The sequence below is a fragment of the Natrix helvetica genome (genome assembly GCF_964273705.1).
Source record: "Natrix helvetica genome assembly, chromosome: 13".
Taxonomy (NCBI): Eukaryota; Metazoa; Chordata; class Lepidosauria; order Squamata; family Natricidae; genus Natrix; species Natrix helvetica.
This window is the reverse complement of record NC_138557.1, coordinates 17,859,585-17,886,052: the sequence shown is the minus strand read 5'-3', so window position 1 is coordinate 17,886,052 and position 26,468 is coordinate 17,859,585. Positions and strand designations below refer to the sequence as shown.

Genomic DNA, 26,468 nt, shown 5'->3' with positions numbered 1-26,468 from the left:
CTATACACAGCCTCAGGATAGAGCCCAGGACCGTTCCGGGATCAGAGATAGTCACTGGCAGCAGAGCCAGCAACATCCTCTGGCGCGGCGGCTATTTCGTGGCGCCAACAACCGGTCCTTTCGTAGATACCGGTGACTCACACGGGGTGGAGCCCATTGGGGGACGCCTAACAGCCTTCGTCCACCAGTGGGCAGAAACCACCTCAGACGCCTGGGCCATCCAGACCGTGAGGCAGGGCTCACTCTAGAATTTCTCACCATCCCCCCAAGGTGTTTCATCAGGTGCCCCGTACCCAGGTGTCAAATAAAACGGTGTCTGATGGACCAACATCTGTTGTCAATCAGTGCCATAGAAAGTGTACCACAAGGGCAAGAATGACTAGGCTTCTATTCGATACTATTCTTAGTCCCCAAAAGCTCAGGAGGATGGCGAGCCATCCTAGAATTGAAACAGCTCAACTTATACCTCAAATATCAGAGGTTCAAGATGCAACCTCTAAAAAGCATCCTGACTTGCATTCGCCAAGGCGATCTGATGACCTCCGTTGACATCAAGGAGGCATACCTCCATGTGCCGATACATCCGGCACACCGAAGGTTCCTAAGATTCCAATTTGCCAGGCACCATTTCCAGTACCAGGCACTGCCATTCGGCCTTCCTTTGGCCCCGCGAATCTTCACGAAGTTGCTGGCGGTAATAGCTGCATCTCTTCGATCGATGCCCATAAGAGTCAATTGCTATTTAGACAACATCTTGATCCTGTCATTATCCCGGGTCCAGATGAACCGGGACCTATAAGCTACAATCGACACTCTACAGTGCCACGGATTCGTCCTGGACTTTTGGAAAAGCCATCTGCACTTGACCAGGTCCTTATTGCACCTTGGGACTCTTATCAACTTGGATTTGTGCAAGGTATCATTATCGCAGGAGAGAAGTCAGAGCCTGCAGACCCTGGTGAGTCAAGTACTATGACAGAGGTCGCTACTGCTAGCAGGTCTCCAAAGTGGGCGCGGGAGGAGTCACATATGGGGGACCTCCAGGGGGGTTCCCCCAGTCACCAGAGGGAGGCCTTCCTCCAAGAAGAGCACCTCCAAGTCCGCTAGGAAGGAGATCCCCAGCAAGGAGGTGCAGATCATCAGGGCCTCCAAGAGGAGGACTAGGGACACCATTAGCCCGTCCCCCTCTAGATCTCGCTCCCCTCGCAGGCTTCCCACGCTGGAGGAGGCCCAGCTTGATTCCCCGGGATCCCCAAGGGGCTCTAGCAGAGGGCACACTCCCCATCACCCCTTCTATCACCTGCTCACCCCTCGGGGGCACGGGGAGACCCCTTCGGTCGCAGAGTCCCTAGCCCCACCAGACGCCAGCTGGCTCCACAATCACTAGCCCAGGGGCGCCATTGTAACCTCCTGACCTTCTCCCGTCCCTCCCAGAGCTCCCTGAAAGCTTTCAGGAGGTTTTAGCCAGAGCCATCGCACAGAGGATCACCATGGGGATGAAGCACCAGCCCCAGGGCTTCTGGAGAAGGCCTTCCCGGGGGAACCTTAGAGGACATAGAGACCAACCCGGGTCGCCTGTTCCCAGAGAGCCCAGGTCATCCTCTCCCTCCACCGCCAGTGAGGGCTCAGATCTAGAAGAGGGAGAACTGAAGGACATTGGGTTCTCGGGAGACGAGGACTCCCAGGTCCCTGAGGCATCCAATATCACCGGTCTCTTCCCTTGTTTAGCTCCTTGTTACGTAAGGCAAAGGCCACGGCAGACCTGGACAACCATCCAGAGCCCACCCTAGCTGCTGTCACCCCTGGCACGAGCGGGGGGGACAAGAAGGGGCCCTTCCACAGGCCCCAGGTGGAGAAGGAGGAGATCCCCACCCCAGACCTCTTCCTAGAGGTGCTTAAGTCCCAGTGGGTTAAACCAGGCACCTTCCCCAACCCGGGGAGCAATGACCGCAGGTTTTACAACCTTAATGCTACCTTCGCCCAGGCTTTACAGGTTCCTCCAGTGGACACTCCAGTGGCTTACCTAGCCTCCTCTTCCGCGGTGGTGACTGGAGACATTTCTAACTGCCTCAAGGCAGAGGACAAGAGGGCAGAGATGGTAATGCACAAGACCTTTCAGGCAGTGACATGGGCAATTAGGGTGGTGGCCGCCTCCTCCTTTTTCAACAAGTCTACCCTTCTATGGCTGGAGCAGCTTCGGGGCAGGACACCGGCGTCAGATGTGAGGCTGCTGCAGGACATCACCAAGTTAATGGCAGCCACCCAGTTCTTGGCTGACGCCACCCTAAATGTGGCATAGTATTCGGCTAGAGCCTTATCTTCCTCAGTGGCATCCAGACGGTTGCTGTGGTTGCGCCATTGGCAGGCCAAGTCCTGGACAAAATGGCACCTGGCAGGAGCAGATTACACCGGGGACAAGCTCTTCGGCTCATTGCTGGACCCCATCCTCGTGGAAGACAAGAACAAACGCTCAGACCACCGACCGGCTCCTTACCCCAGGAGAACATCCGATTGTCCTCCTGAGTTGGAGTTCCAACAGAGGTACCCTGCACCCAGATTCCCCAGGCAGGGAGATAGGCAATTTTCCAGGGACAGATTCAGGAGCCAACCGCAGGGCAAGCCGCCCTTTCGCGCATGGGGGGGGGCAGGTTCAAGTGATCCGGCTCTGGATCACCCCATTGGCGGCCACCTCTCCCTGTTCGCGGATACCTGGGAACGCATCACCATGAATGAGTGGGTCCTCCAGACTGTTAGGCTCGGGCTAAAGCTGGAGTTCCGCTCGCAGCCCCCGAATAGGTTCCGAACCTTTGCCTCCTCTAGGAATCCTGCCAAGCGCGCTCTCATGCGCAAGACTATCCAACACCTGCTGGCTATCAGGGCAGTGGAGTTGGTTCCGGAGGGGGAGAAGGGATCAGGATTCTATTCAAACCTGTTCCTAGTTCCCAAGAGTTCAGGGGAGTGGAGGGCCATCTTAGACCTCAAGTTACTTAACTCCAGACTGCTCTACTGCAGGTCCAAGATGGTCTCACTTAAGTCCATCCTAGAGGGCATCCGTCAGGGAGACTTCCTGGCTTCCATAGATCTCACGGAGGCCTATTTACATATCATGATCGCTCCTGAGCACCACAGGTTCCTCAGATTTTCCCATGAGGGCAATCACTTCCAATACAGGCCCTCTCCTTTGGGCTGGCCTCAGCCCCCAGAACTTTCACCAAAGTACTGACCGCAACGGTGGGACACCTCTGGTCTGTCCCAGTCTGGCTCCATTGTTACCGTGATGATATCCTCGTCCTGGGCAGGTCAGCGACCAGGGTCGAGAGGGATCTGGGTTTCACCATCGACACCCTCAGGTCCCTGGGGTTCTCGATTAACCTGGCCCCCTCCACCAGGCTCCAGCACCTAGGGACCATCATTGACTCTGGCCTGCGAGGTGTTCCTCTCACTGGAGCGTAGGGACAGCATTGTTCAGCTGGTTCAAGAGATCCGCAAGACTCATTCTGTCCCTGTAGCTCTTCTTTCCAGGCTTCTCAGGAAACTCATCTCCGGCATAGGAATCGTATCCTGGGTCCGCCTCCACACCAGAGGGCTGCAGTGGTTCCTGCTTCCACACCAGAGAAACGGGACGAGTGACGCGAGCTTCAAGGTCCCCTTGACACCCCAGGTGCTCCTCTCGCTCCGTTGGTGGCTGTCGCCAGCTCTAGGCAGGGGAGCACACCTGGAGTCCCACTAGCCCAGGGCCACTGGACCCCAACGGACCTGCGAAACAACATCAACTGGCTGGAGCTCAGAGCGATCCACCTAGCTCTTAGACACTTCAAGGCGACAGTGTCCATTCAACACATCCTGATCCTGACGGACAATGTGGCAGCCAAGGCACACGTGAACAAACAGGGAGGCACTCACTCCAAGGTGTTGCGCAACGAGGCTCTCCGGCTGGGGAACTGGGTGGAACGGAACTTCCGATCGATCAGGGTGGAGCACATCTCTGGGGTAGAGAACCAGCAGGCAGACTGGCTCAGCAGGGAGACAGTGGACAACGGAGAATGGCAGTTCCACCCCAGCATCTTCCAGCAGATCTGCCATAGGTTCGGCCGCCCGACAGTGAATCTCTTTGCATCCCCATCGAACATCCTGATTCATATCAAGGTTCCCGACCCGAGGAGCAATGGACACAGATGCCCTTCACTGAAGATGGCTGGCTGGCCTCCTCTAAGCCTTCCCTCCCCTTCCCCTCATCCCCGGGGTCCTGAGGAAGCTAGTAGCAGAGAGAGTAGAGGTAGTGCTGGTGGCCCCCTATTGGCCACGTTGCCCCTGGCTGGCAGACCTGGTGGACATGTCTACATCTCCCCATTGGAGGATCCCACAAGGGGAGATGGCTCTGCGCCAGAGGACTCTGGAACACCCAGATCTGGAGTGGCTCCATCTGACCACCTGGCGCTTGAGCGGGAGCAGCTAAGGGGGGCCCATTTCTCCGCCAAAGTCATTAGGACCATTGAGGCCTCCAGGAGGAGCTCCACCACGAGCATCTACAATGCGTCCTGAGTTGCCTTTGCGACCTGGTGCCGAACGGCGGGGATTGACCCGTCCTCGGTCTCCGTGCCCCAGGTCCTGGACTTCCTCCAAGAGGGCTTGGAGAAGGGGTTGGCCCATAGTACCCTCAGAAGGCAGGTCTCAGCCCTGTCCACTCTCTTGGGGAGGGGGGGCTCCCGATCCTTGTCCCAGCACCTGGTTTTAAGGCGATTCCTCAAGGGGGCAGTGAATCTGAGGCCTCCCGTGGTTCACCGATTCCCAACCTGGGACCTTCCCACGGTGCTCCAGTCACTGACGAAGGCGCCCTTTGAGCCTCTGAGGGAGGTGAGCTTTCAATTCCTGACAGTTAAGTTGGTTTTCCTGGTTGCGATCACCTCAGCCAGGAGGGTGTCCGAGCTTAACGCTCTCTCCAGCAGGGAGGATGTCTGTTCTTTCCTGGACAACCGGGTTGTCCTCAGACTGGACCCCGCTTTCATGCCAAAAATCAACACCCTTCCACAGGGCGCTAGAGATAGTCCTCCCGGATTTCTGCCCGAATCCTTCCAGGGAAAGGGAAAGGCTCTAGCATTGTCTCGATGTCAGAAGACCCTGCGTATCTACCTGAGGCGCACAGCGACCTTCAGACGGTCAGAGGCGCTTTTCGTCTCCTTCCAACCTTCTACCCGGCCACCATCAGCACATGGATTAGTTTGGCCATCTCCAAGGCCTATGAGGCACGAGGGCTCCAGGTTCCAGAGGGCATCACTGCGCACTCCACCAGAAGTGCAGCCATGTCAGCGGCCTGGGCCACCCAGGCTCCCATCGAGGAGATCTGCAGAGCAGCCACCTGGTCCTCGCCCTCGCCTTTCATCAGGCACTACTGGCTGGATGCATACGCCTCCGCGGAGGCAGCCTTCGGGAGGAGGGTTCTTCAGGGAGTCCTTGACTCTCGGGGGGCTCAGGCCCAGTGATTCCCTCCCACAGACATCTAGCTTTGTTATGTCCCAGATGTGACTCCTCCCACATCCCACTTCGGAGACTGTCAGTTGGTCTTACCTGAATTGCACGTCTCGAAGATGGCGTGGGAGTAGTCATTCCCCACCCGATAGGGCGTCCTGCATAGGGGCCTGAGTTAGTCAGTTCTGGTCAGTCAGGAACCGGGCAGGAAGGTGTGTGTGGCCAACTGACATTCTTTCCCAACTTCTCGGGAAAATGATGTCATGCATAGACATAGTTCCTTGGGCCCAATTCCACACGCGCCCGCTTCAGTGGTTCCTGCTCTCCTTCCAGAGGGCCCACACCAGCCACTCGCAGACCAAGGTTACCCTGCCGCCCAAGGTGCTACGATCGCTCCAATTGTGGACATCATCCAAACTACTCAAGGGATGCCCCTTCAAAGAGCCAGACCGCATCGTAGTAACGACGGATGCGAGTCTATTCGGCGGTGCTCTGCCCAGCTGAAGAGGGGGGTTGCTGGGCAACTGCTCTCTTGCGAGGGGACTCCCAAAGAGCCGGGCACACCCCCTTTCCAGCCGGGCACAGTGCCATTCACTGACCTAGGGGTATCGCCAAGCCGCATGAGCACGTGTTCTCCGCCACCTGGCTCTTGGCCCCTTCGAAATGCCAGTGAATGGCGCTCTGCACGGCTGGAGAAGGGGGTTGCGCAAACGGCTGTTCCGCTCCCGTTTGCATGCCTCCCAACCTCATGATGCCCTGGCCCAGCTCTCCCTGCAGAGCCAGGACACCTCCGCTGCCCGCATCCCAGCATAGCTTTTTTGGCAGCTTCCAAACTGAGCTTTCTGGCAGTGGCCACTCTGGGCGTATGCTCTATGGCTGTGGGCTGGCTGTCGGCAGAGCGTACAACTATAGAGCGTATGCCCATAGCGGCCACTGCCAGAAGTCTCAGTTTGGAAGCTGCCTTGTTGCGGTGGCGATGGTGGCGGCAGCGGAGGTGCCCTGGCTCTGCAGGGAGAGCTGGGCCAGAGCATCGTGAGGCTGGGAGGCATGTGAGCGAGAGCGGAACAACTGCTCACGCAACCCCCCTCCAGCTGTGCAGAGCACTATTCACTGGCATTTTGAAGGCGCCAAGCCGTGGGAGCCAGGCGGCGGTGAATAGGCACTCATGCGGCTGAGCGATACCCCTAGGTCAGTGAATGGCGCTGTGCCTGGCTGGAAAGGGTGTTTGTCATGTGGCTGCTCGTGAGCGTGGTCGCCTCATGGCTGTTGTGTTGCGCTGCTGCGACAGCGCAACACAGTCATTCGCCCATGAGGCTGTGCCCAGCTCTTTGAGAGCCCGCTAGCAAGAGAGCAGCCGCCCGGCAACCCCAAAACAATAAACCTTCCCCTCATAATAAGGCCCAAGCCATATTTTGTGTGTAAAAAGAAAATAAGACCCTGTCTTATTTTTGGGGAAACACGGTAGTCCTCACCGACAACATGGTCTCCAGGGCTCATGTCAACCGCCAGGGAGGTACGTGGTCCAGTTCCTTGATGTTGGAAGCGGAGAGACTCCACCATTGGGCGGAGAGCCACCTACTATCGATTTGAGCGGAGCATATATTGGGCACAGCCAACTCACAGGCGGATTGGCTGAGCAGGGCCATAGTGGACCAGGTGGAGTGACATCTCCATCTGGCCCTGTTCCAGGAACTGTCTCACAGTTTTGGCCGGCCCGAAGTGGACCTCTTTGCGCAGCCTCACATTTCGCAACTGCCAAGGTTTTACACCAGGTACAAAACACCAGGGGCGGAGGGCACCGATGCGCTTTGCAGCCTTTGGCCGTAAGGCTTTCTTTACGCCTTTATGCGCCTACCAATCATTCCACTTGTTATTCAGAAAATCCTAGCGTAATGGGTGGACATCCTCCTGATTGCTCCAATGTGGTCACACAGCCCCTGGTACCCCGACCTCGTCCACCTGTCCGTCTCACGCTGCTGGGGAATACCAGACAATCAGATACACCTTTCCCAGGGAGCTCTCATTCATCCAACCCCCCAACTGCTACAGTTAGCCGTGTGGCACGTGAGCGGGCTATCTTGACTTGACAACACTTTTCTGACAAAGTAATTGACACAATCCAGGCAGCGTGACACCCGTCCACAACTCGCATCTACGAGACCACTTGGCAGGCTTTCTGCAGATGGTGTCGGTCAGCCAGCATTGACCCGATCAAGACATCCATTCCACAGGTATTGGACTTTGTGCAAACGGGCATGGATAAGGGACTAGCGCCCAACACCCTCCGCTGCCAAATTGCAGCTGTGATTGGCAGTGGGCAGGGCCGTTCCCTGGCACAACACCCCAGGGTCCAATCATTCCTGAAGGGTGCATCAAACCTCAGACCGCCGGTAGTGCATTGCTACCCTACCTGGGACCTGTCTCTGGTGTTCAGGGCCCTCACGGCTGCTCCATTCAAGCCCATCCACATGATCAGTCTCCGATTGTTGACCCTTAAAACTGTCTTCTTGGTAGCAATTGCATCGGCTAGGAGGATGATGTAACTGGCGGTGTTGTTGGTCCGCGAGGATGGATGCATCATCCATCCGAACAGAGTCGTTCTGCAGTTGGACCTGGCATTCCTTCCAAAAATTAACTCTTGGTTCCACAGAGCACAAGAACTCATTCTTCCAGACTTCTGCCCGCAGCCTTCACATCCACAGGAGCGGCAGTGGCATCACCTTGACGTTCGCAGGGCACTCCGTCGTTATGTGAAATGCACTGCATCATCCAGAAGGTCGGAAGTGCTGTTCGTGTCCTTTCAGCCTTCATCCATGGGGCAGGTGTCCTCACATACCATCGGACGCTGGTTGAAAGCGTGTTTCACCCTTGCTTACGACTGTCAATCCCAACCGGTTCCCAGACGCATGACTCCCCATTCCACCAGGAGTGCTGCTACCATGGTGGCCTGAGCGACACAGGCTTCAGTGGAAGACATCTGCAGGGCGGCGACCTGGTCACCACCGTTGCCCTTTATCAGACATTATAAAGTTGACATGTATGCCTCGGCAGAGGTTTCCTTTGGGCGGCGAATCTTGCAGAGGGTTCTTTCACCACCTAGGGCCCCTGACCAGCCTAGTTCCCACCCTTGACTTCATTGCTTTGGCATGTCCCATGCTTGGATTCCCCAAGCAGCACACAGGAGAACGACAGTTGACTTACCTGAGTGGTCCTTCTATGTGCGCTGTGAGTGGAATCCAAACCCGCCCTCGGCTTTGGCTGGTCTGGGCATTTGACCTTTTGCATACACTTCCATTCGTATGGTTTATTTACCTCATTAACTATTGCATTTCATGACATTTGTTTCCATCTCTTGGATCGGCTGAACCTTCGTACAAAACTGAATTATCCCAGTCAGAGGAGGCGTGGTCAACAATTACGTAACTCAGTCTCTAGGCTAATGGACAAAGTTAACCCATGCTTGGATTCCCCTAGCAGCGCACATAGAAGGACTGTTCAGGTAAGTCAACGGTCGTTCTCTTTGGTTATTGGAGAATTTCTATCATTATTTCTGCCAAATTTTCTCCCTTTTCCTTTTCAATGTTTTAGAATCTGAGATATAATGCTGATCAATCAATCTCCCATCCAAGTATTCCACTGTTGTCTTTTTCCATCACATTCAATCGGCTGTTGATATCTCCAATTTTTTTATCTCTTTGTTCATCTTTTTCTTCAATTTTTTTGAAGTCTTTCCTCATATTTTATCATCATTTGGTGAATATTCTCATTTTTTTCATCTGTTTTCTCTGTTTTTTGTTCAATGCTCTCTGCTCTTTGTTCCATCTTTTCTATTCTTTTCTCAATACTTTCTGTTTTTATTTGTATTTTTTGTATTCCTTGCATAATCGCCTGAAGTGTCACTTCCTTGTCCTTGTCCTTTTCCTGTTGCAACATTGTTTATATTGATCTTTGTCCTCCCGACGGTGAAGAAGAGGAAGTTGGTATTGCAGAGCCAATATCTTTTTACTCATTTTCAAAGAGTTGATCTAGTTGTGAAGTACAAAATTTTCCAATTCTTCTGTCAGTTGTAATCCCAAGTAACCCTAGAACGAGAAAAGGGGAGGGAAGAGAGAAAAAAATCCAGCAGAAAAGGAGAAAAGGAGAAAAAAGAAAGTGTCTATATATACATCCCAAAAAATAGGAAGGAAAAGGCAAAAAGGGAACACTTCTTTAAAAAAAAAGGAAAAAAAAAGAAAAGAGCCAAGCTTCTTTGCAGCAAGCCTCAACCAGCTGGCAATGGCTAAATGAGAGGGAAAGTAAGGAGGTGGGGGGGAAAAATGACAAGGAGAAAAAAACTGCCATTATGTAAGATCCAAACTCTTATGTTGATTAAAATTGACAGTTGTCTCTTCAAGGTCACAACAGGCTTCTTTCTTCCATTTCTAGCCTTTCTTTCAAGCCCAAGCTCCACACGCTGATAGTATCCCAAAGGAGCACCTGAATAAACAATTCTCCATGCTCATTCCACTATCATTTCATAAACAGATTCAAAGTCCTTGAAGTGTAACGCCGGGTCTTAACTTTCCTCTAAATACTCATACATGAAAAAAGAAAACAATATTTCCAGATCTCTAGGTGGCAGTGTTCTCATTTGCTTTCCCTTACTTCCCTTATTCTCAAAAAATAAAAAAAAATAGAAAAGAAAGTTCAAAAAGGAAATATGGTTAACACATTGTAAGCAAAAAATAGTAGGAAAAAAGATCTTTTGACAGTGGAAATTGCTATGTAAGTTATTTAAAAAGGAAAAGACTAAAAGAAAGAGGGGGGAAAAAACCCAGTCCAGTCTAAAAATAAAAGACATTTGTAGAAATCCAGCCAAATTCCAACATTAAAAAAAAAGGGGGGGGGACTCAACTTGACTTTGGTTTAATTTCGCTGCTTAACCACTTCAGTCTTCAATTTTAATTTTAATAATAGTCTTTTAGGGTGTTCTCTCAAATAATAGTAAATAAAAGTCCTCTCACAAAAACGACACACTTTCATCTGTTCTCTCTTCCGTATCAGAGCTGTCCGCAACTTCAGCAGCTTAAATGGCTGCCTCGCAACCGCCGGAAAGAAAGGCTTTTCCTGGATCGACCAGGGACTTTACGATGTCCCTGGGATTGGCAGGATGTGCCCTTCACTATCACCATCTCTACCAGATGGTTTAGGTCCAGAAGGACCGTCCAGCGGGAGAGATATTGACAGTGAACTTGGAGCTACAAGATCGCATATCGTGCCGCTGCAGTGTCAGCCCCGCCTCCCCAATCTCCACCCCTTGAAGTCCCCATTGTGGATTGCCGTCTTCAGCAAAACTGCTTGCTCTCTTCCTGTAAAGGTGGCTTCCCACACTTTGCTGCCCCCTGCTGACCTGGAAGAAAGAGACCTGCTCTCTTACTCGACCTCCTTAGAAGACGTGAAGACGGCCGTCGTTGGCTTACTTGTCATTTTCCAGGTAAAGTTCCTGCCCGCCCTTTCTTTTTCCCTTCCCAGGATAATATTTTAAAGAATTCAGTGTGGTCCTCAGCCATTCTTTCTGTGCTTTTGTAGTAGAAGAGAACAACTCCAGGGTGACAAAAACTTTCCCCCTCCTCCTCTTAGACCAAGTTGTACAGCTTGCCTGCCAGCCACGCCATGCGGGTCTACGAGATGCTCGTCCATCACCTTCAGCTCCACTATAAACACAAGTACAGCCTCCCCATTGCCAGCAGCATCCGCCTGCAGGTGAAAACGCTCTCAGGCCCCTTCCCAGATCCAGAGATTTGCAGGGAAAGTTGGAGGGAGGAAGCAAAGGGGAAGCAAAAGGGTTTGCGTGGCCATTGCTACTGTCTTGCTTTTACAAGTTCTGAGAAGATGTTTGTCACAACAGAGGGCTGAGGTGTCTCGGTGAATCCCCAGACCAGGCTAACTGTGGCCCCCTTGCCTGTCTCCGGGGTGTCATTATGAAGGTTTGAACCTGATGATGATACAAAAGGAATGAGGTTTAACAGCAATGCAGCGGGACATTGACTTTTGCAGGGAGGGACCCTGTGACTGTGGGGTGGGGGGGGGGGGCGATTTCTGTCTGCTGCCCATCTAATGCTTTTTGAAATACTTTTTTCCGAAATAGTAGCTTGGCTGAGGAGCTCTTTTCATGTAGTCAGACTTGGAATGACTGGAAACGATGCCCCTTCTCCTTTTTGCTTTTACGTTGGATTGTTCTTTCCCTTTTTAGGTTTTTGACTTCTTGCTCTCACTTCGTGCGGACGCTCTTCTCCACCGCCTGGGCCTCCCCACTAAAGACGGCCTTGTGAGATTCAGCCCCTACTGCCTCTGCGATTTGGTGTATGTTTCCTTTGGTTGCAGCCTTTCCCTTCCCAGAGCTTGGGGGCAGCGGCTGCCTCTTCTCCCAAAGGCTTCTCCTTCGGGCTAGCCTGAAGCTCGCTTGAAAGGGTCTGGAAGAAGCTCGGAGCTCCCGGGAGCTCTGGGCAACCGGCCACACTGATGGTCTTCTCTTGTGTTGCAGGGAGCCTGAGAAAAAGCTTGTCGGCCCTCTGTCCCCTCCCTCGGGAAGTCCAAGCGCCCCCCCTCAGAACGCCCCCATCCGCACAGGCCACCTGTCTTACTCTCTCCTCTTTGGAGTTCTTCTGCAGTGCTTGAAGCAAGTGAGTGAGGAATCCAAGGGGACAAAAGCCAGTTGATCTGAGTTCTCAGTATCGATCCAGAGTTTCAAGGCAGCTTCTGCCAACAGCACTGGGCTTCCCTCTTTTCTAGACCCAGGTTGTAATAAACGGCCAGACTGCAGTCATCTTGCAGCAAACTTTCATAGCCTCACTTGCACTCGTTCTTCTCTGTCATATTTTGGGGTGGGTGGGGGTGGGGGTTTAGTATCTTGCAGTTACAATTTCCCATGCAGGGATTAAATAACGGCTAGGATGCTGAGAAGGAACAACTTGATTCACATAGGAAAAGGATCCTTCCTGGGGCACCAACACCCTCCCTTGTTTGCTGCTCTCTGGGCTCTTCCTCCATTTCTCCAATTCCTCTCTTCCTCTTCTTCTCCTTCTCCTTCCCTTTTAGGAGACCGACTGGAAGGTGCTGAAACAGGTCCTGAACAAGCTGCCCAAATCTCTGCAGTATAAAGTCCTGTATTTAACCTCCCCTTGCAGTATCGATCAGCTGTCTTCTGCCCTGTGCTCCATGGTAAGGACGTGCTGGGCCTCTGGGAATTTGGGCTGGGCTGTTTGTATCCAGGGCTGTAGAGCATGTTTTAGGCCGAGGGCCAGAATCCACAGTATGGGGGGGGGGGGGGTCCAGCATAAGAAAAAACTGCATTTTAAATCAAATGTAGTTCACTTTGATCATTCTCCATGTATTTGTTTTCCCTTCCTCCTCTATGAAGAATGCAGTTCACTTTTCATCCAGCAGGGGCTTTGAGGAGTGTTATTCCCCCCCACCCCCAACCAGGGCTTCAGAGGCCCAGAGGTTTGGCTGCCCCCCCCCCCCTCTAATGGTTCCAATCCATGGTTTCCCTCGTGTAAGATTGTTTTTGGAAAGCACAAGTCGGTGTCTCTTTCGCCCCAGCTCACCGATAAGAAGATGACGGAGCGGCTGCGGGATGTGTCAGAAGGGCTGTCCCGGAACGACCTGCACCAGGTGGTGGTTCCAGTCTTGACTGCTTTGATCTCCTATCACAGCTACCTGGACAAGACGAAGCAGGTATTGCAGGAGGTGCAGCGGGACGAGGGAAACTTGCTCTTCCTTCTGCTTTTGGGGCTTCTGAGACTCCTGCATTCCTAGCTATTGCTACAGCTTTTTGCCATTTCATTCCCAGAGACTTTATAAGCATTAAGAGGAGAAGGTGAAAAGCCAAACTCAGCCTATGCAGCGATGGCCAGTCAGCCCAGGGTTCCAGCATTTGGGCCAGACGACCTTAATCATCTTCAGACGCTTGTCTGAAGCACTGTGCCAATGCAGCCAGGGGTGGTTGGCCTCCAGATTTCTGGAAGTGAGCTGGGAAAGGCTTCATCAGGGGATCTCCCGATAGCATTCCCCTGGTGGAAGGATCCCACGTGAGCATCTCTCACTGGATCAGCAGATTCCCCTTGGAGAAAGCAGACCTGGAGACTTCCGGCCCTTGAGTCGTGTCAGATTTTCAAAGGGTTGAGCTGCACCCGGAACATCCTGGCAGTTGTTACAACTCTCAGCCGTGTGGGAGGCGTCAGTGGGGGCCTAGCCAGGGCTGCTGCACTTTCCCCAAGGCTGCGTGGAGCAGCCGCGGGCAGTGCAGGGATGGGCATGAATTAAGGCAGTCTTCAACTTACAACTTACGTTTAGTAGTAACCATTCAGAGCTGCAAAGGAACTGAAAAAGTGACATGGCGTTTCTCACACTGATGATGGTCTCGAATAGCTGAGGATGATTTCTTGAGAAGAGGATGTAGCCCCTCTTTCAAGAGGAGGAGCCCCACCACTTACCAATATATTTACTACCACCCGACTCGGTCTCCTGTCTCACACACACACACACACACACACACACACACACACGCCCACGCCCACATGCACGCAGGCTTTGAGTGACCAGATAAGGCAGCACCCTAATTCACAAGCGGTGGAGTGAATCCCACAGGGGTCTCAGTCTGCTTCCACCAGAGCCACAGGTTGGAGCTGCTCCCCAAGGCAAGAGCCTGTCATTTCAAATGGATTTGCCCAAGCAGCCTCCAAGTTAATGCGAGTGATTTTGTCCTCCAAAGGTCTAGCATAGAAAAATGCCTGGGAGAATAGTTAATTGGAGGAACGTTGAATTTCGCTTTTAAAAAGTTCTCCTGGATGCTAAACCCATCAGAGTCAATGCCCTCATCCGAACAGTCTATAATCAATACCTAAATAATGTCTTAGAGCCCATGTTGTGCCTTCCCCTCTATAACCCTGTTCTCTCCACCCAGCGGGAGATGGTCTACTGCCTGGAGCATGGGCTGATCTTCCGCTGTGCCAGCCAGTGTGTGGTGGCATTGTCGATCTGCAGCGTTGAGATGCCGGATATTATCATCAAAGCTTTGCCAGTCCTGATAGTGAAGTTGACGCATATTTCAGCCACAGCCAACATGGCCATCCCTCTCTTGGAATTCCTTTCAAGTAAGTTGTGGGGGGCCCTGGAGCCTGTGTCAGCCTGTCTCTGCTCCTTTGGAAACTCTTAGAAACTCCTAAGAGCTTTGACGGTGGGACACTTGAATAGTTGCCCTGTCTCTGAAACAGTTGCCCTCTCTTGTGCAAATTTCAGGTGCTTTGACAGTGAGAAGGTGCAGGAAAGCTCAAACCGTTTTAGTTTCTGGAAATCACTGAGTTGCTCTTTGCATCTGGGGTTATATTTTCAATCTCCGCAAGTGATAGAACTCTAGCTCAGACGCCCAAATTCAGATGTAGCTGGGACTTAAGTGAGAGACCACCGAAACAGGCCTTAGCATGCCACTTCCTTTCCCTGGCCAAGAAGGCTACCTGGGAGTCCAGCTGTCCTGTCCGTGCATGAGACTAAGCATGGTGGGCAGGCTATACTTCTTGGCCCAGCCTTGCGTCTGTAGGCTGCCGTTTATGATTTAGGGTGATACAGAATCCCAGCCTTGATTCAGAAACCTTCATCTGTGTGGATTTTGCAAAACCAGGCTATGGGAATTCCCGTTATGTGCATGGAGCAGGATGAGGCCTCTCACCTGACCTTATTTTCTTCTCCCTTCCAGCGCTGGCCCGCCTGCCTCATCTCTACAGGAATTTTGCAGCGGAGCAGTACGCCAGTGTATTTGCCATCTCTCTGCCCTATACAAACCCCTCCAAGTAAGCTGGCTGCTTCATATTAACTCATAACCAAGGGATCCTTGGTTGACGGTTGCTTTGAGAACCGCTTTCCACCCCAGAAGAGAAGTTAGGTTTAGATGTCCCCCTCCTGTTGTCCCAAGCATGCAGCTGCTTTGTCCTCCTTCCCCTTCTCTTAGGAGACTGAAAGAGGAGAGAGGCAGAAGGGGATAGCAATCGCATTTAGACTTCTATACCACTTCACAATGCTTTACAGCCCTCCCTAAGTTTACAGAGTCAGTCTGTTTGCTCCCAACAATCTGGGTCCTCCTTTTACCAACCTCAGAAGGAGTGAAGGCTGAGTCAACCTTGAGCCTGGTGAGATTCGAACTGCCAAATTGCAGTCAGCCAGCAGTCAGTAGAAGTAGCCAGCAGTACTGCACTCTAACCACTGGGCCACCACGGCTCTTACGGTGAAGAGGCTGGTTGATGGATGTATCGGCTGTGGTGAATTTTCTTCTCAGGCAAATCTCCTGCCTATTGGCATGACCTTCACGTATAGACTTCTCTGTAGCGCTTCCGTTTGCAGGCTGGCCTGGCTGCCTGGTCCCCTGCGGTGGTTATTCACTTGATTGACTGCATATTTATTGGCTTATAAATGGATTGATTGCCTGCCAAAGAGCCCGTAGGCCGTCAGGGCTGCTAAACATCCTTTCTTAACTGTTTGTAGGTTTAACCAGTATATTGTATGCCTGGCGCATCATGTCATCGCTATGTGGTTTATCAAATGCCGTCTCCCCTTTCGGAAAGACTTTGTTCCCTATATCACGAAGGTGAGTGTCTTCCATAATTGAGGAAGAGCAAGGAAAAGTCCGGCTGCCACAGCCGTTTCTCAACCCTGGCAGCCTTCAGCAATGTGGCTTCCAGCTCCCAGAGGGGGTCTCCCATCCCGCAGCCGTGGCCTTTGTGGCGGGGGCTGCTCTCATGGTGACATAGCTCACAGTTAGTGAGGCTGGGAAGATTTTGCTTGAGTTGACTTTGCGGCTTGGTCTGGCTATTCCCCAGCCAGGGCTGGAGGAGAGAGGGACTGGCCTTGAAGGTCAGGAGGAAAAGCCGCTACAGGGCAAGGGGGCCGCTCCCTCATTCACCTGAAGAGGAGGGGAGGGAGGGGGAAGCACCGTCCAATTTGCAAGATTTGGTTCTTCTGGCTGTTACGTAAAAGCAGCCCTTGGGACATGGCCCTGGTGCCCAGAGTCTACATTGCAGGGCTGACACCAGGTGCCCTTTGGGGGGGGGGGTTCAGCTGGAGGTGGCTGAGACCCAGTGGATCCTCTCTGGCACGCCCCCCCCCTCTTTTGAACAGGGCTTGCGGTCGAACATCCTCCTCTCCTTCGATGACACCCCAGAGAAAGACAGTTTCCGGGCTCGGAGTACCAGTCTAAACGAGAGACCCAAGAAGTAAGTTGGTCCTAAGGGCAGGGAAGGCTCTTCTCTCTTTGCTTTGGCAGCAGTTAAAGGCGGTTTCTGCCAGAAGGGCTTCCCTCAGCCTTGGCCCATCCCCTCTGGCTGGCTGGGGCATGGAAGGAATGCAGAACTCAGACTCCCCCTCTTGGGTTGCCTGCTCTCTTCTCCCCATGTCTTGAGGGGGCTGAGGTGCTCTAGAGGCGTCTTAGTTCCTCTCCCAGTCCTGACAGTCATGAGGAGGGGATGCCAGACGGAGACCCTAGTAGAGTCTTTGGGACTCAGGCTAAATCAGAATCATTGAAATGTCTCGAATCAATCTCCCTCACAGGCACAATTCCCGCTTTTGGCTCTGTCTCCACTGACGTGACTGAATATTTTATTCTCATCAAGCTGAAATATTGTTTATTTGTCAGTCGGAATTGGGATAAAGTCTCCACAGACTATTTCCAAAACCTCTTGGACTCTGTTCCTCCCCAAAGGAGAGACCCTCTTGATCAGAGATTAAGGCTTCTCGTGAGTCGCTTCTAAACAGAACACTCGCCAGGAATCCCCAAACTATGAATCAATTGTAGTCAGTCTTGTGATGTCTTCATAGAAGCAGCTCAGGTGGGAGATAGAAGAATGTCTTTGTCGCCTGGTAAGAAATGCATTCTCCCAGCTCCTGATGTCTTTCTCGGGTGGCCTTCCTGTTGGGGTCCAGACGAGGGGAATTCCCACTCAGAAAAACTTGCTTGCTTGGAAATGACATTGTTTTGTTTGGCAGCAGGAGAAATGCTGTCATTCCTATCCTCAGTCTTGGGATTGTCCTGCTTCAGCCTGGAGGTGTTTCCCCGTTGAGTGGAGCTCCCTTATGAGCCTAGTTACTTTGTTGGTCACTTGGGGCAGAGTTGTGAAGGGCACTTTGAAGTCTCTGCCCACTCAGCTGCGTAAGGGGCTCCCTTGTGCAACACACCTTGACATCCCAGCTGCCACTTTCAGTCCGCCTTTGTGTTAAGTTGCGCTAATTTCATCTGGTTATGCGTGGTTGGTTTGTGTTCTGTTTTATTTTGGGTTGGGGTAACACCGAGCAGTCCGCAGCAAAACGGGCTTGTTGTGTTTAAAATGTTCATGCTGTTAAGTTTTCCTTGTTTTTTAATTCCCTTCCCTCCTTTTTTTGGCCTTTTGTCTTCTGTTTTGTCTTCTTTTCCTTTCTTTTCTCCACCGTCTTCTGGGGCTTTTGTGGCCTTTCACATCCCATCCTTCCAATGATTTCCTTGCTGCGCAATCATGCCTCTCTGGTTCTGATGCCGCTTTGCCCTTAGTAGCTTTAAAGTAGCCAAAAATGCCAGGCCAAACTTGAATCCGTCTCCTTCCGTGAGAGCCCTGAAGGATCCCTCGGCCGTTGATGCCTTCCGCTCCCGCAGCATCAGTGTGTCTGACCATGCAGCCCACAGGTAGAGACGCTGGGACAGGGGAGGAGGAGGAGGAGGAGGAGGAGGAGGAGCGAGGGGGTCTGTGCCGAGGGGGCTGGGACGGTGCATGTTGGGCTCCTGCTTGGCTTCCTAGTGCCCAGTCTCCCACTGGCTTTGAAAGCATGTCAGTGCATGTTTCAGGATAACGGTCTCAGTTTGGTTTGGCTTGGCTTGGTTTGGTGTGAAGGGACCAGGCGGGGGCTTTGCACCACCAGCACCACCACCATTTCTTAGGGTCTGACGGTTGCAGTTGCTTCTGGCTTAAACCTTTCAAATGGTGGTTATTTCATGGCCGTAATGAAAGCATCCTGTTTGCTGGCTCTGGGCTTCTCAATATCATAGTTCAAAACCTGTGCAGATTCTACGGGATGGAGTGGAAATGGGGACGTGGAGCCTGAGATCTTTTGAGAATGAGCCGTAACAAAGGTTTGCCATCTCATAATCTTCCGTAGCTCCGTGTTTGGTTTAAGCATTTAAAACAAGGAAGGCATCCAGAATGCATCTCTTCCATATCCAAGGCAAATGTAACATTCGCTGCAAGAAAAACCCACTTATTCCCTGCCACCTGAAGGCTGAGCCTCACCCTGACCTTCCCCCTGATGAAGCATCACCTTCATTCAGGTTACCCCGCCTTGTCAGAGCGAATCCTGATCCCTTCAGTCAATGTTTGACACTAGTTTGGGAGATAACCATAATTGGGGCTGCTTTATTGTATCACTACCCAGTTGTGAAGAAGAGAAAGAAAGGAGGGATTTGTGAGCCTCCAGTCTTGTCTTAGGCATCCAAACTTTATCTGTGCTGGCTTCTCAGTAATGTTTGGCTGGGGGGGGACTTCAACAGCTACATTGCAAACCTGAGTAGAGGAGAATCCTCGCTGCTAATCCTAGTTAGCAAGAGAGTAATTGCAGAGGAGCCCATCACAAAGATGGCCTTGTCTGGAAACTCACATACTTTCTTCCAGTTAACTGGGGGGGGGAAGACTCAAGAACTGGGGGAGAAGGCGTGAGTGGAGGGATTTTTCTGCAGACAAGAATGGTGAGATGTTAAAGAGCAACCAAAGAGCAGCCATAAGAGCCAACACAAACTCAGGCAACGGGACTCAGATATGAAAGCCCCGATGTGCCTTGAACAAAGTCCTGCACCTTCAGAACTTGGCTGTGAAATAATTCCGCTTGGGGGATGGGGACTGTTGAGGTGGGGGCTCCTGCAGGGTGTGGTCAAATAAGATGGCAATCAAAATTGTGCAAATGCAGCTCTGCCTGCCTTTGATGCCCTGTGGCAGCCCCCATTTTTCCCATTGGGCAGACCCTGCGGAGACCCCTGTGTGGGGTGCACATTTCATTTCAAACTGCTCTGACCCTCAGGCTTTCACCGGCAGGTTGTGGCTCCATCCCCAGAATGAGTGGAAGAGGCCCTGCCTCTTGTGGCCATGAAGAGGGCAAGACTGGCACGTTTGTTTCGATTTAACCCTAAGGGGATCAGGACGGCCGCAGTGTCCCAGGGGATGATGCCCCTTTGGTGACCTTCTGACAGGCAAAGCCAATGGGGAAGCCAGATTCACTTAGCAGCCATGTTGAGAACCAGGGTGATTCACTTAACAACCCTGGCAAGAAAGAGGGTAAAATGGGGCAAAGCCCACTTAACAGCTGCCTCGCTTAGCAGTCAAATGTGGGGCTCAGTCGTGTTCTTAAGTCTATTAAGTTAACGTTGTAATTAATATTAAATATAAAGTTTCCCCCAAATGTCAGACTGGGTGGAGTTGAGCATCTCAGCCAGAAGCCACCTGGGGGCCTTGCAAGGCTCTTGCTGTGGGTTGGAACTGGGGCAGAGAAAGCAATTTGTAGCCTCCTGGGTGGTCTGGAATGGGGAGAGAGAGAAATTTTACTGATTTCTGGCTCCCACCTTTGAATAAGTGGGAGTCTTTCTGTTTGCATTTTTCTGAGCTATTTCAGTTTGATTCCTTTAGTTTTTTTATAAGTAAATTCATTTTTATACATAATTATCTGGTTTCATCCTGAATCAGCCCCCTGAACCCCTGGCTGTCCAATCAAGGACAAACGAGAGTCCCGAAAACGACCCGCAGTCAGTTCTTGCCGGTTCCCATCTGATGCCATCCGGCCGAACCTTCTCTGCCTCTGGGAAGAGATGGAATAGCCCCCCATTTGCTCTTCTCCCTGCATCTGCTTCCTGGCCCTTGACCTCAAGGCTGCCCAAGCCAGTGTGAGGCCTGTCAGTTAAAACCTCCCCGAATCGGATATATTTGCCCACACCTCAGCCTGCTGCATGCTTCGTGGAATTGGGGGACCTCTTCCCTTGGGAGATGCCTTCTTCCAAATTGTAATCTCCCTGCCCCCCTTTTTCTAGCCGGATACAAACCTCCATCACCAGTTCCAGCCTGGGCTCTGCCGATGAGAACTCCATGGCTCAGGCAGATGACAACCTGAAGACCCTCCACTTGGAGCTCACCGAGACCTGCCTCGACATGATGGCCCGATACGTCTTTTCCAACTTCACAGCTGTGCCCAAAAGGTTGGAGTAGCTGCTCTCCTCTGGTGTTTGCAGGGGGCTCTTCCCAGGAGCGAGACCCAGCACCTGAAGCGTTAAACGCCAGGGTTGGTGCAAACTCTAGTTTCTGCCCGGAGGCAACACTTCTGTCTGATTGTCAGCACCTCAAATCAAGAATGATGCTTGAAGAAACAGTTTGCTCAGGGAGGATGGAAAATCAGTTGGGAATCCTGGCTCTTTGGGTCATTTTCCTTCCGGAGGTGGGAGAAGGATTTAGGAGCTTTCTTTGGGAAAGTTTCAGTGAATGTTGAAATCTCCTTATTCAGAGAGACTTCAATAGCATCTTTATCCTTGTTTTCTGGGGACTTTTAGGTCTCCAGTGGGCGAGTTCCTCTTGGCTGGAGGGAGGACCAAGACATGGCTAGTGGGTAACAAGCTTGTTACAATCACTACAAGTGTTGGGACAGGAACCAGGTCCCTCCTGGGCCTTGACCACGGAGAGCTCCACAATGGTGCAGAATCCAGGTAAGCTTCCAACAGCTTGCTTGCTTTTCAGATCCTTTTTAAACTAAGAGGTACAGAAAATTAACGACAATGTTGTAACTGCAAGGGAAGGTGGCGTTTTTGTCCAGATTTTAAACACTGGCATTGTTTAGATCAATATGATGCGTGGACTTTAGCTGCCAGAATTCTCCAGCCAGCATACATAAATGGGCCAAGACTGAGAAAGACTGCTTTGCAACTGTAAAGGTAGCCTAAATCTCAAGGCAGGGATGGAGCTTGGAAGAATGCTGTGGGTCTGCAGGACTTTTAAGCCATCAGTCTTGGCAGTTGGTTCTCCAGGATCTTCTGCCACCATTATGGACTTCTTCACAGTAGCACAGCAACAGAAAATGGTGCCAATTTTAATTCTATCTATCTGTTTACATCATTGCATTACATCACAAACAAACAAATACACTTGTCACTGATGCCACTGCCCAACCAGATGTGGACATTGGAAGCATATTCTCCCCATAACCCCCAAGTCCATCTTCCCCCGCCTTTCAGGTTTGACTGGCAGTTGCTAGTTGATCGCTAGACTGACTTTCCAGGGCGTGAAGTAGGCATGTGCCCACCCGATCTCATCTGGTAGGGCGGGCAGATGTCCTTAGGGAGAAGCTGTCTGGCAATAAAGGTCTTCCATGGGCAAATGCAGGGCCTCCCATCACTGCCTGCACCCCCGGATTCTAGAACATTTATAGTTTCTGGGTGGTCTTCAAGGGCAGCCCCATGTAGAACGCCTTGCAGCAATCCAAACAAGTGACCCAAGGCCGCCCAGTCCAGGAGGAAGTAAAATTGGTGCACCTGGTGAACCTGTGCAAAGCAGCACCCAGCCATGGCTACCACCGGCTCTAGGAGGACTCCAAGCTGCACACCAGCTGGAGCCTGGGGGCCAAAATTGGGGGGGGGGGGCTCTTGCCAGGGTTGAGTCTAAGCCTTTCTGTAGATCCTTCCTGTAAATGCTGCCCTCCTATTTCCTAATGAATTGACATCAAAATCCTTTTGGATTCCCAGTTCAGATCACAGCTTGCAAGTGAGACAGTCAAAGGAGGCCCCGGCAAAACTCGAATCTCAGGCTGGCCCTCAGGTGGTTCGAACCCGCAATCGAGTCAGGTCCATGTCAGGTAAGGAGCCTCCCCGAGTCCCTGAAACGCCCAAATGAATTTAGGGACAGGAAAATATACTTGGAATTGCGGTTGTTAATTGTGTCAAAGAATCAGCTTGTTGTTTGTAAGCTCTGCTGACCCATTGAAGGAAGTCCTGCAGTGGGATAACTGGAACTGGGAATGTTGGGGTGAAATCCCGACACCCACCCACCCCCCAATTATCCTGGCAGCAGCAGCAGCAGCAGAGTGGGCGCTGTCGGGCTTTGGCTTCTGGTTCTGGTGGCTGAGCCTTCGGGGATTCCCGGGAGGCTCCCTTCCGGTGGGAGAGGCTGGTTTTTCCGAGCAAGAGTAGCCAAAGAAGCTTCCCAGCCCCTCGATGCTGGCGGCCTCCACAGGGCCAGTGGCATGGGATAACTTGGCCTCTTGCTTGGGAACTGAAAGCGAACGTTTGATAGCAGCCACTAAGACTACGACTCCCATTAAGACCCAGTCAAAGTAGCTACTGATGGGAGTTGTAGTCCAGAATGTCCGGAAGGCACCAGGTTGCCAGTCCCTGCCCTAAATAGGAGGAGTTCATTTATCAGCTGGATCTCACAGCATGTTCAATCTCGTTATCAAAAGCTGCATTGTGGTATCTCCCTGGCCGGTGGGTCCCAAGAAAAGCAGCAGGCGAAGTCAGGAACTCCGTTCATAGGGCCTGCTCAGCCACCCCTCCCCCAGCCCTTTTCCACCTGTGAAGCGGAATCGCATGAACCCAACTTCAGAACCTGTTGCCACACCTGCCTTAAGCAGGGCGCAGTGAGACCTCTGAGCTTTCCTTGCAAGGCTTCTGCCAGATGGCCTGGATGGCTCCCCGGAGGGGATGCCAGGAGCAGCGGCTTTGCTTTTCTTGAACCTGATTGTGCGCCCCGGGGGGTCACAGGCACCGCTTCCCTCTCCCCTTCTGCCCGGGGGCTTCCGTCTGGAGGGGAGAGGAACAGAAACATTCTGTGGACTGCACTGGTTGTGGGGCAGAAGGTCCGGCTGCCAAGCTCCTCTGAGCTTCTTGGAATGCCCATAAGGAGGGAAAGGGGGTGCCTGTGCCTGGCAGGGTGTGTGGGTGAGTGTGGGTGGCTTGCTATGAAAGAGAGGGCTAGGCTGAAATACGTCCGCCTGCCATACTGGCAGAGAAAGGCAGGGGTACAATTGTGCCTGCATTCTCAACTCCACGCCTTGGGCCCTTTCTCCTTTCATTGCCCAGGCTGGACTTGTCCCTTCTGTGTTGCTCCTCCTGTGCTTTTTGATTCAGCTTGAAATCAAATGCCCCCCCCCCCCCCTTGTGCAGGAGGCCATGCTTTGCGTGTTGGTGCTCTGGACGGCTCTGCCTCTCATTTCTCAGCCAGCATGGGACTCCAGGCGCCCCCAAGCTCTCCTCCTGCTCCCCAAACCGAGAAGGCCAACCTGGCTACTTACGTCCCCCTCCTGACTCAAGGCTGGGCAGAAATATCAGTGCGGAGGCCCACAGGTAGGTGCACTAAGGTAACTAGCACCAGGGGTGCCAAAGGTGCTTTTTTTCAAGAGGCAACTGGACTTCCCTTTGTTTTTGCTTGAAGACGTTTCTCTTCTCATCCAAGAAGCTTCTTCAGCTCTGACTGGATGGTGGGGAAGGGAAGGATTTATACTCCTTGCATTCAAAAGGATGCAAATGACCAGCTGTCTGCAAGGAGTATAAATCCTTCCATTCCCCACCATCCAGTCAGAGCCGAAGAAGCTTCTTGGATGAGAAGCAAAACGTCTTCAAAAAGAAAAAACCAGAAAGTCCAGTTGCCTCCTGAAAAAAAAGCCCCTTTGGGACAACTGGGTGACGGAGAATCTCCACAGACGTTAAGCACCGGGAGTGTGTCTTCCTATGCCTGCCAAGGGAATGGGGACAGCTGGCGGGGGGGGGGGTCTGCTCTCCATCAGGGGGCTCTACTGACATTCGTGATCCAGAGGGTTGTGGAGAACAGAAGATGATCCTGCTGGCGCTTTCAAAGGGATCCAGTCTGGAGCTGGGCTGGGAAAGAAGTCCTGGTTCCTAGAAGGGCAGCCTTCTGTCAGACCTGATTAGGGCTGGAGGATTCGGATTCTGAGTTGGATTTTAGCCAGTCCAGCCATTGGCCAAGTTGGGCTATCCGGATATTCCTGGGATAGATGGGTCAGAATTGTTCAGTTGTACCGCAAGGAGCTTCTGGGGGAAAAGCCTTAGTTGGGAGTTTTGTCCTTCTCTTCCCAGACGAGGCTGCCCTGCTTGATGGGGCTCCCCCTGGCTCCCTTCTTCTCTTTTCTCAGGGAACACTAGCTGGCTGATGAGCCTGGAAAATCCGCTGAGCCCCTTCTCTTCCGACATCAACAACATGCCCCTGCAGGAGCTCTCCAATGCCCTGATGGCAGCCGAGCGTTTCAAGGAGCATCGCGAGACAGCCCTCTACAAGTCCCTCTCGGTCCCCTCCTCCAGCTTGTCCACGGGAACAGCCAAGCCTTTTCTCCTGCAGCGCTCCAACACAGGTGACGCCAAGCTCGGGAGGCCTGCGGGGCCACCCCAGTGGAGCCCACGGGAAGCACGGCCTGTCCCAAGCTGCCTTCGTTTCGGAGGAGCTGCTTTGGAACAGCCTCAGGCTTCCTCAAAGAAAGACGGGTTCGCTCAGGATAGTTATAAATAACCATGACTTTAAAAGTCTCTTTTAAAAAGCCATCAAAAACATTTCCTGAATAAGTTCAAGCCTTTAATGTAGAAATGCAGGATACAAATGTAAATTCAGTTGATGTGGGGGCCTACATTGATTTGTTCTGTGGGCCATAAAAAGCTGCAGGAGATCTTTCCTCCCAACATGGAACTAAAATCTGCATTATCTCTAGCCAGGCAGATGAGGACAGTTGTGGTTCTTCTGCTGGATGCACATGGCAACACGAGGCTCTATAGTTTATAGTTTATAGTTTATTTAATTTATAGACCGCCCCCTCTCCCCGTAGGGACTCGGGGCGGTGTACAGACCATTCATAATCAAAACAACAGAACATAACATAAGACATAGAACAAAAACAACACACACACACTGTCTGTATATAAAACCCCAAAACCAATTTAAATAATTAAAAACAATTTTAAAACCCGTTTAAAACCCGAATATAAAATTTAAAAAGCCATCCAGGAAAGTTAGTAATAGATGTTAAATACAGTTACGATTATAATTATAATTAGGCCAGACCAGCTGCTCGAAACAGGTGGGTCTTGAGTTTCTTGCGGAAGGAGCGGAGATCAGAGGTGGTTCTAATATCGGGGGGGGGGGGGGAGGTCGTTCCAGAGGGTTGGGCCCATCACAGAGAAGGCCCTACTCCTAGGCACCGCCCGCCCGCACTGTTTAGCGGATGGTACCCGGAGGAGGCCCTCTCTGTGAGAGCGGATTGGTCGCAGGGATGTGTGGGGTAGAATGCGATTCCGCAAATAACTAGGTCCCGAGCCATGGAGCGCTTTAAAGATGACAATCAACACCTTGAAACGCACTATAGGAAGCACATTGAATTGCCCAGCCAATGCCTGCTTCTGCCTTGGCTTCTTCCGTCTCTGGGGCAGCCCACATACTGTGCAGGTTCTTGGAGGATTGTACAGGCAGTTCACATTTAATCCTTAAGTAGGGTGTCCTTAAAGGATGTCCCCTCCCCTGGGTGGAGGCAGACACGGAGCTTTAAAGCATCTCTTATTACACCCCTGCAGGAGGACGTCAGTTCTCCAGTCAAGTGCAGGAACAGAGCTCAGGTCTTCAGGAGGGGTTGGGCTCCCCTCCGCACCTAGAATGCCTTTGGCAGGTCAGGAGTAGAGTTCAAATCTTCAGTCCTGAGTTGAAAACCTCCTGTAATTGATGTGTGGAATTCAAGTCCCAGAATTCCCCAGCTAGCATTATGGGGCCAGCAGTCCACAAATCTTAAACTTGCTAAGGTTGAGAAACTGCGTTAGAGATGCCAGTCCTGTCCTGTCTGGGTAGATCCATTAGTTTTTCTCTTGGGCTGCTACTAGTAGCAAGGCCTGTAGTAAAGAGCTGCGTTCAGAAGCAGAAGAGATGTTCGGGCCTCAAGAACCAGAAAGTTTAAGAAGAACAAGTAAGTCCAGAGGTGGCATTCAGCAGGTTCTG

The 26,468-nt window shown here is 52.0% G+C and overlaps 1 protein-coding gene across 3 annotated transcripts in view; it reads left to right on the top strand.

The window, feature by feature from the left end:
- The window catches only part of TSC2 (TSC complex subunit 2), a 60,767-nt gene that overhangs the window by 22,262 nt on the left and 12,037 nt on the right, over window positions 1–26,468 (top strand). Inside the window, exons 16-31 of one of the 3 annotated variants that reach the window (XM_081965381.1) lie at window positions 10,823–10,939; window positions 11,086–11,208; window positions 11,699–11,808; window positions 11,990–12,128; window positions 12,544–12,666; window positions 13,048–13,182; window positions 14,411–14,600; window positions 15,200–15,293; window positions 15,982–16,084; window positions 16,615–16,709; window positions 18,020–18,148; window positions 20,531–20,695; window positions 21,044–21,196; window positions 22,229–22,338; window positions 23,645–23,824; window positions 24,631–24,846. In XM_081965381.1, the coding sequence (XP_081821507.1) occupies window positions 10,823–10,939; window positions 11,086–11,208; window positions 11,699–11,808; window positions 11,990–12,128; window positions 12,544–12,666; window positions 13,048–13,182; window positions 14,411–14,600; window positions 15,200–15,293; window positions 15,982–16,084; window positions 16,615–16,709; window positions 18,020–18,148; window positions 20,531–20,695; window positions 21,044–21,196; window positions 22,229–22,338; window positions 23,645–23,824; window positions 24,631–24,846 (2,182 nt within the window). Of the gene's footprint in view, window positions 1–10,822; window positions 10,940–11,085; window positions 11,209–11,698; window positions 11,809–11,989; window positions 12,129–12,543; window positions 12,667–13,047; window positions 13,183–14,410; window positions 14,601–15,199; window positions 15,294–15,981; window positions 16,085–16,614; window positions 16,710–18,016; window positions 18,149–20,530; window positions 20,696–21,043; window positions 21,197–22,228; window positions 22,339–23,644; window positions 23,825–24,630; window positions 24,847–26,468 lie in introns of all 3 variants that reach the window. The other 2 variants (XM_081965380.1, XM_081965382.1) reach the window with 2 other exon arrangements.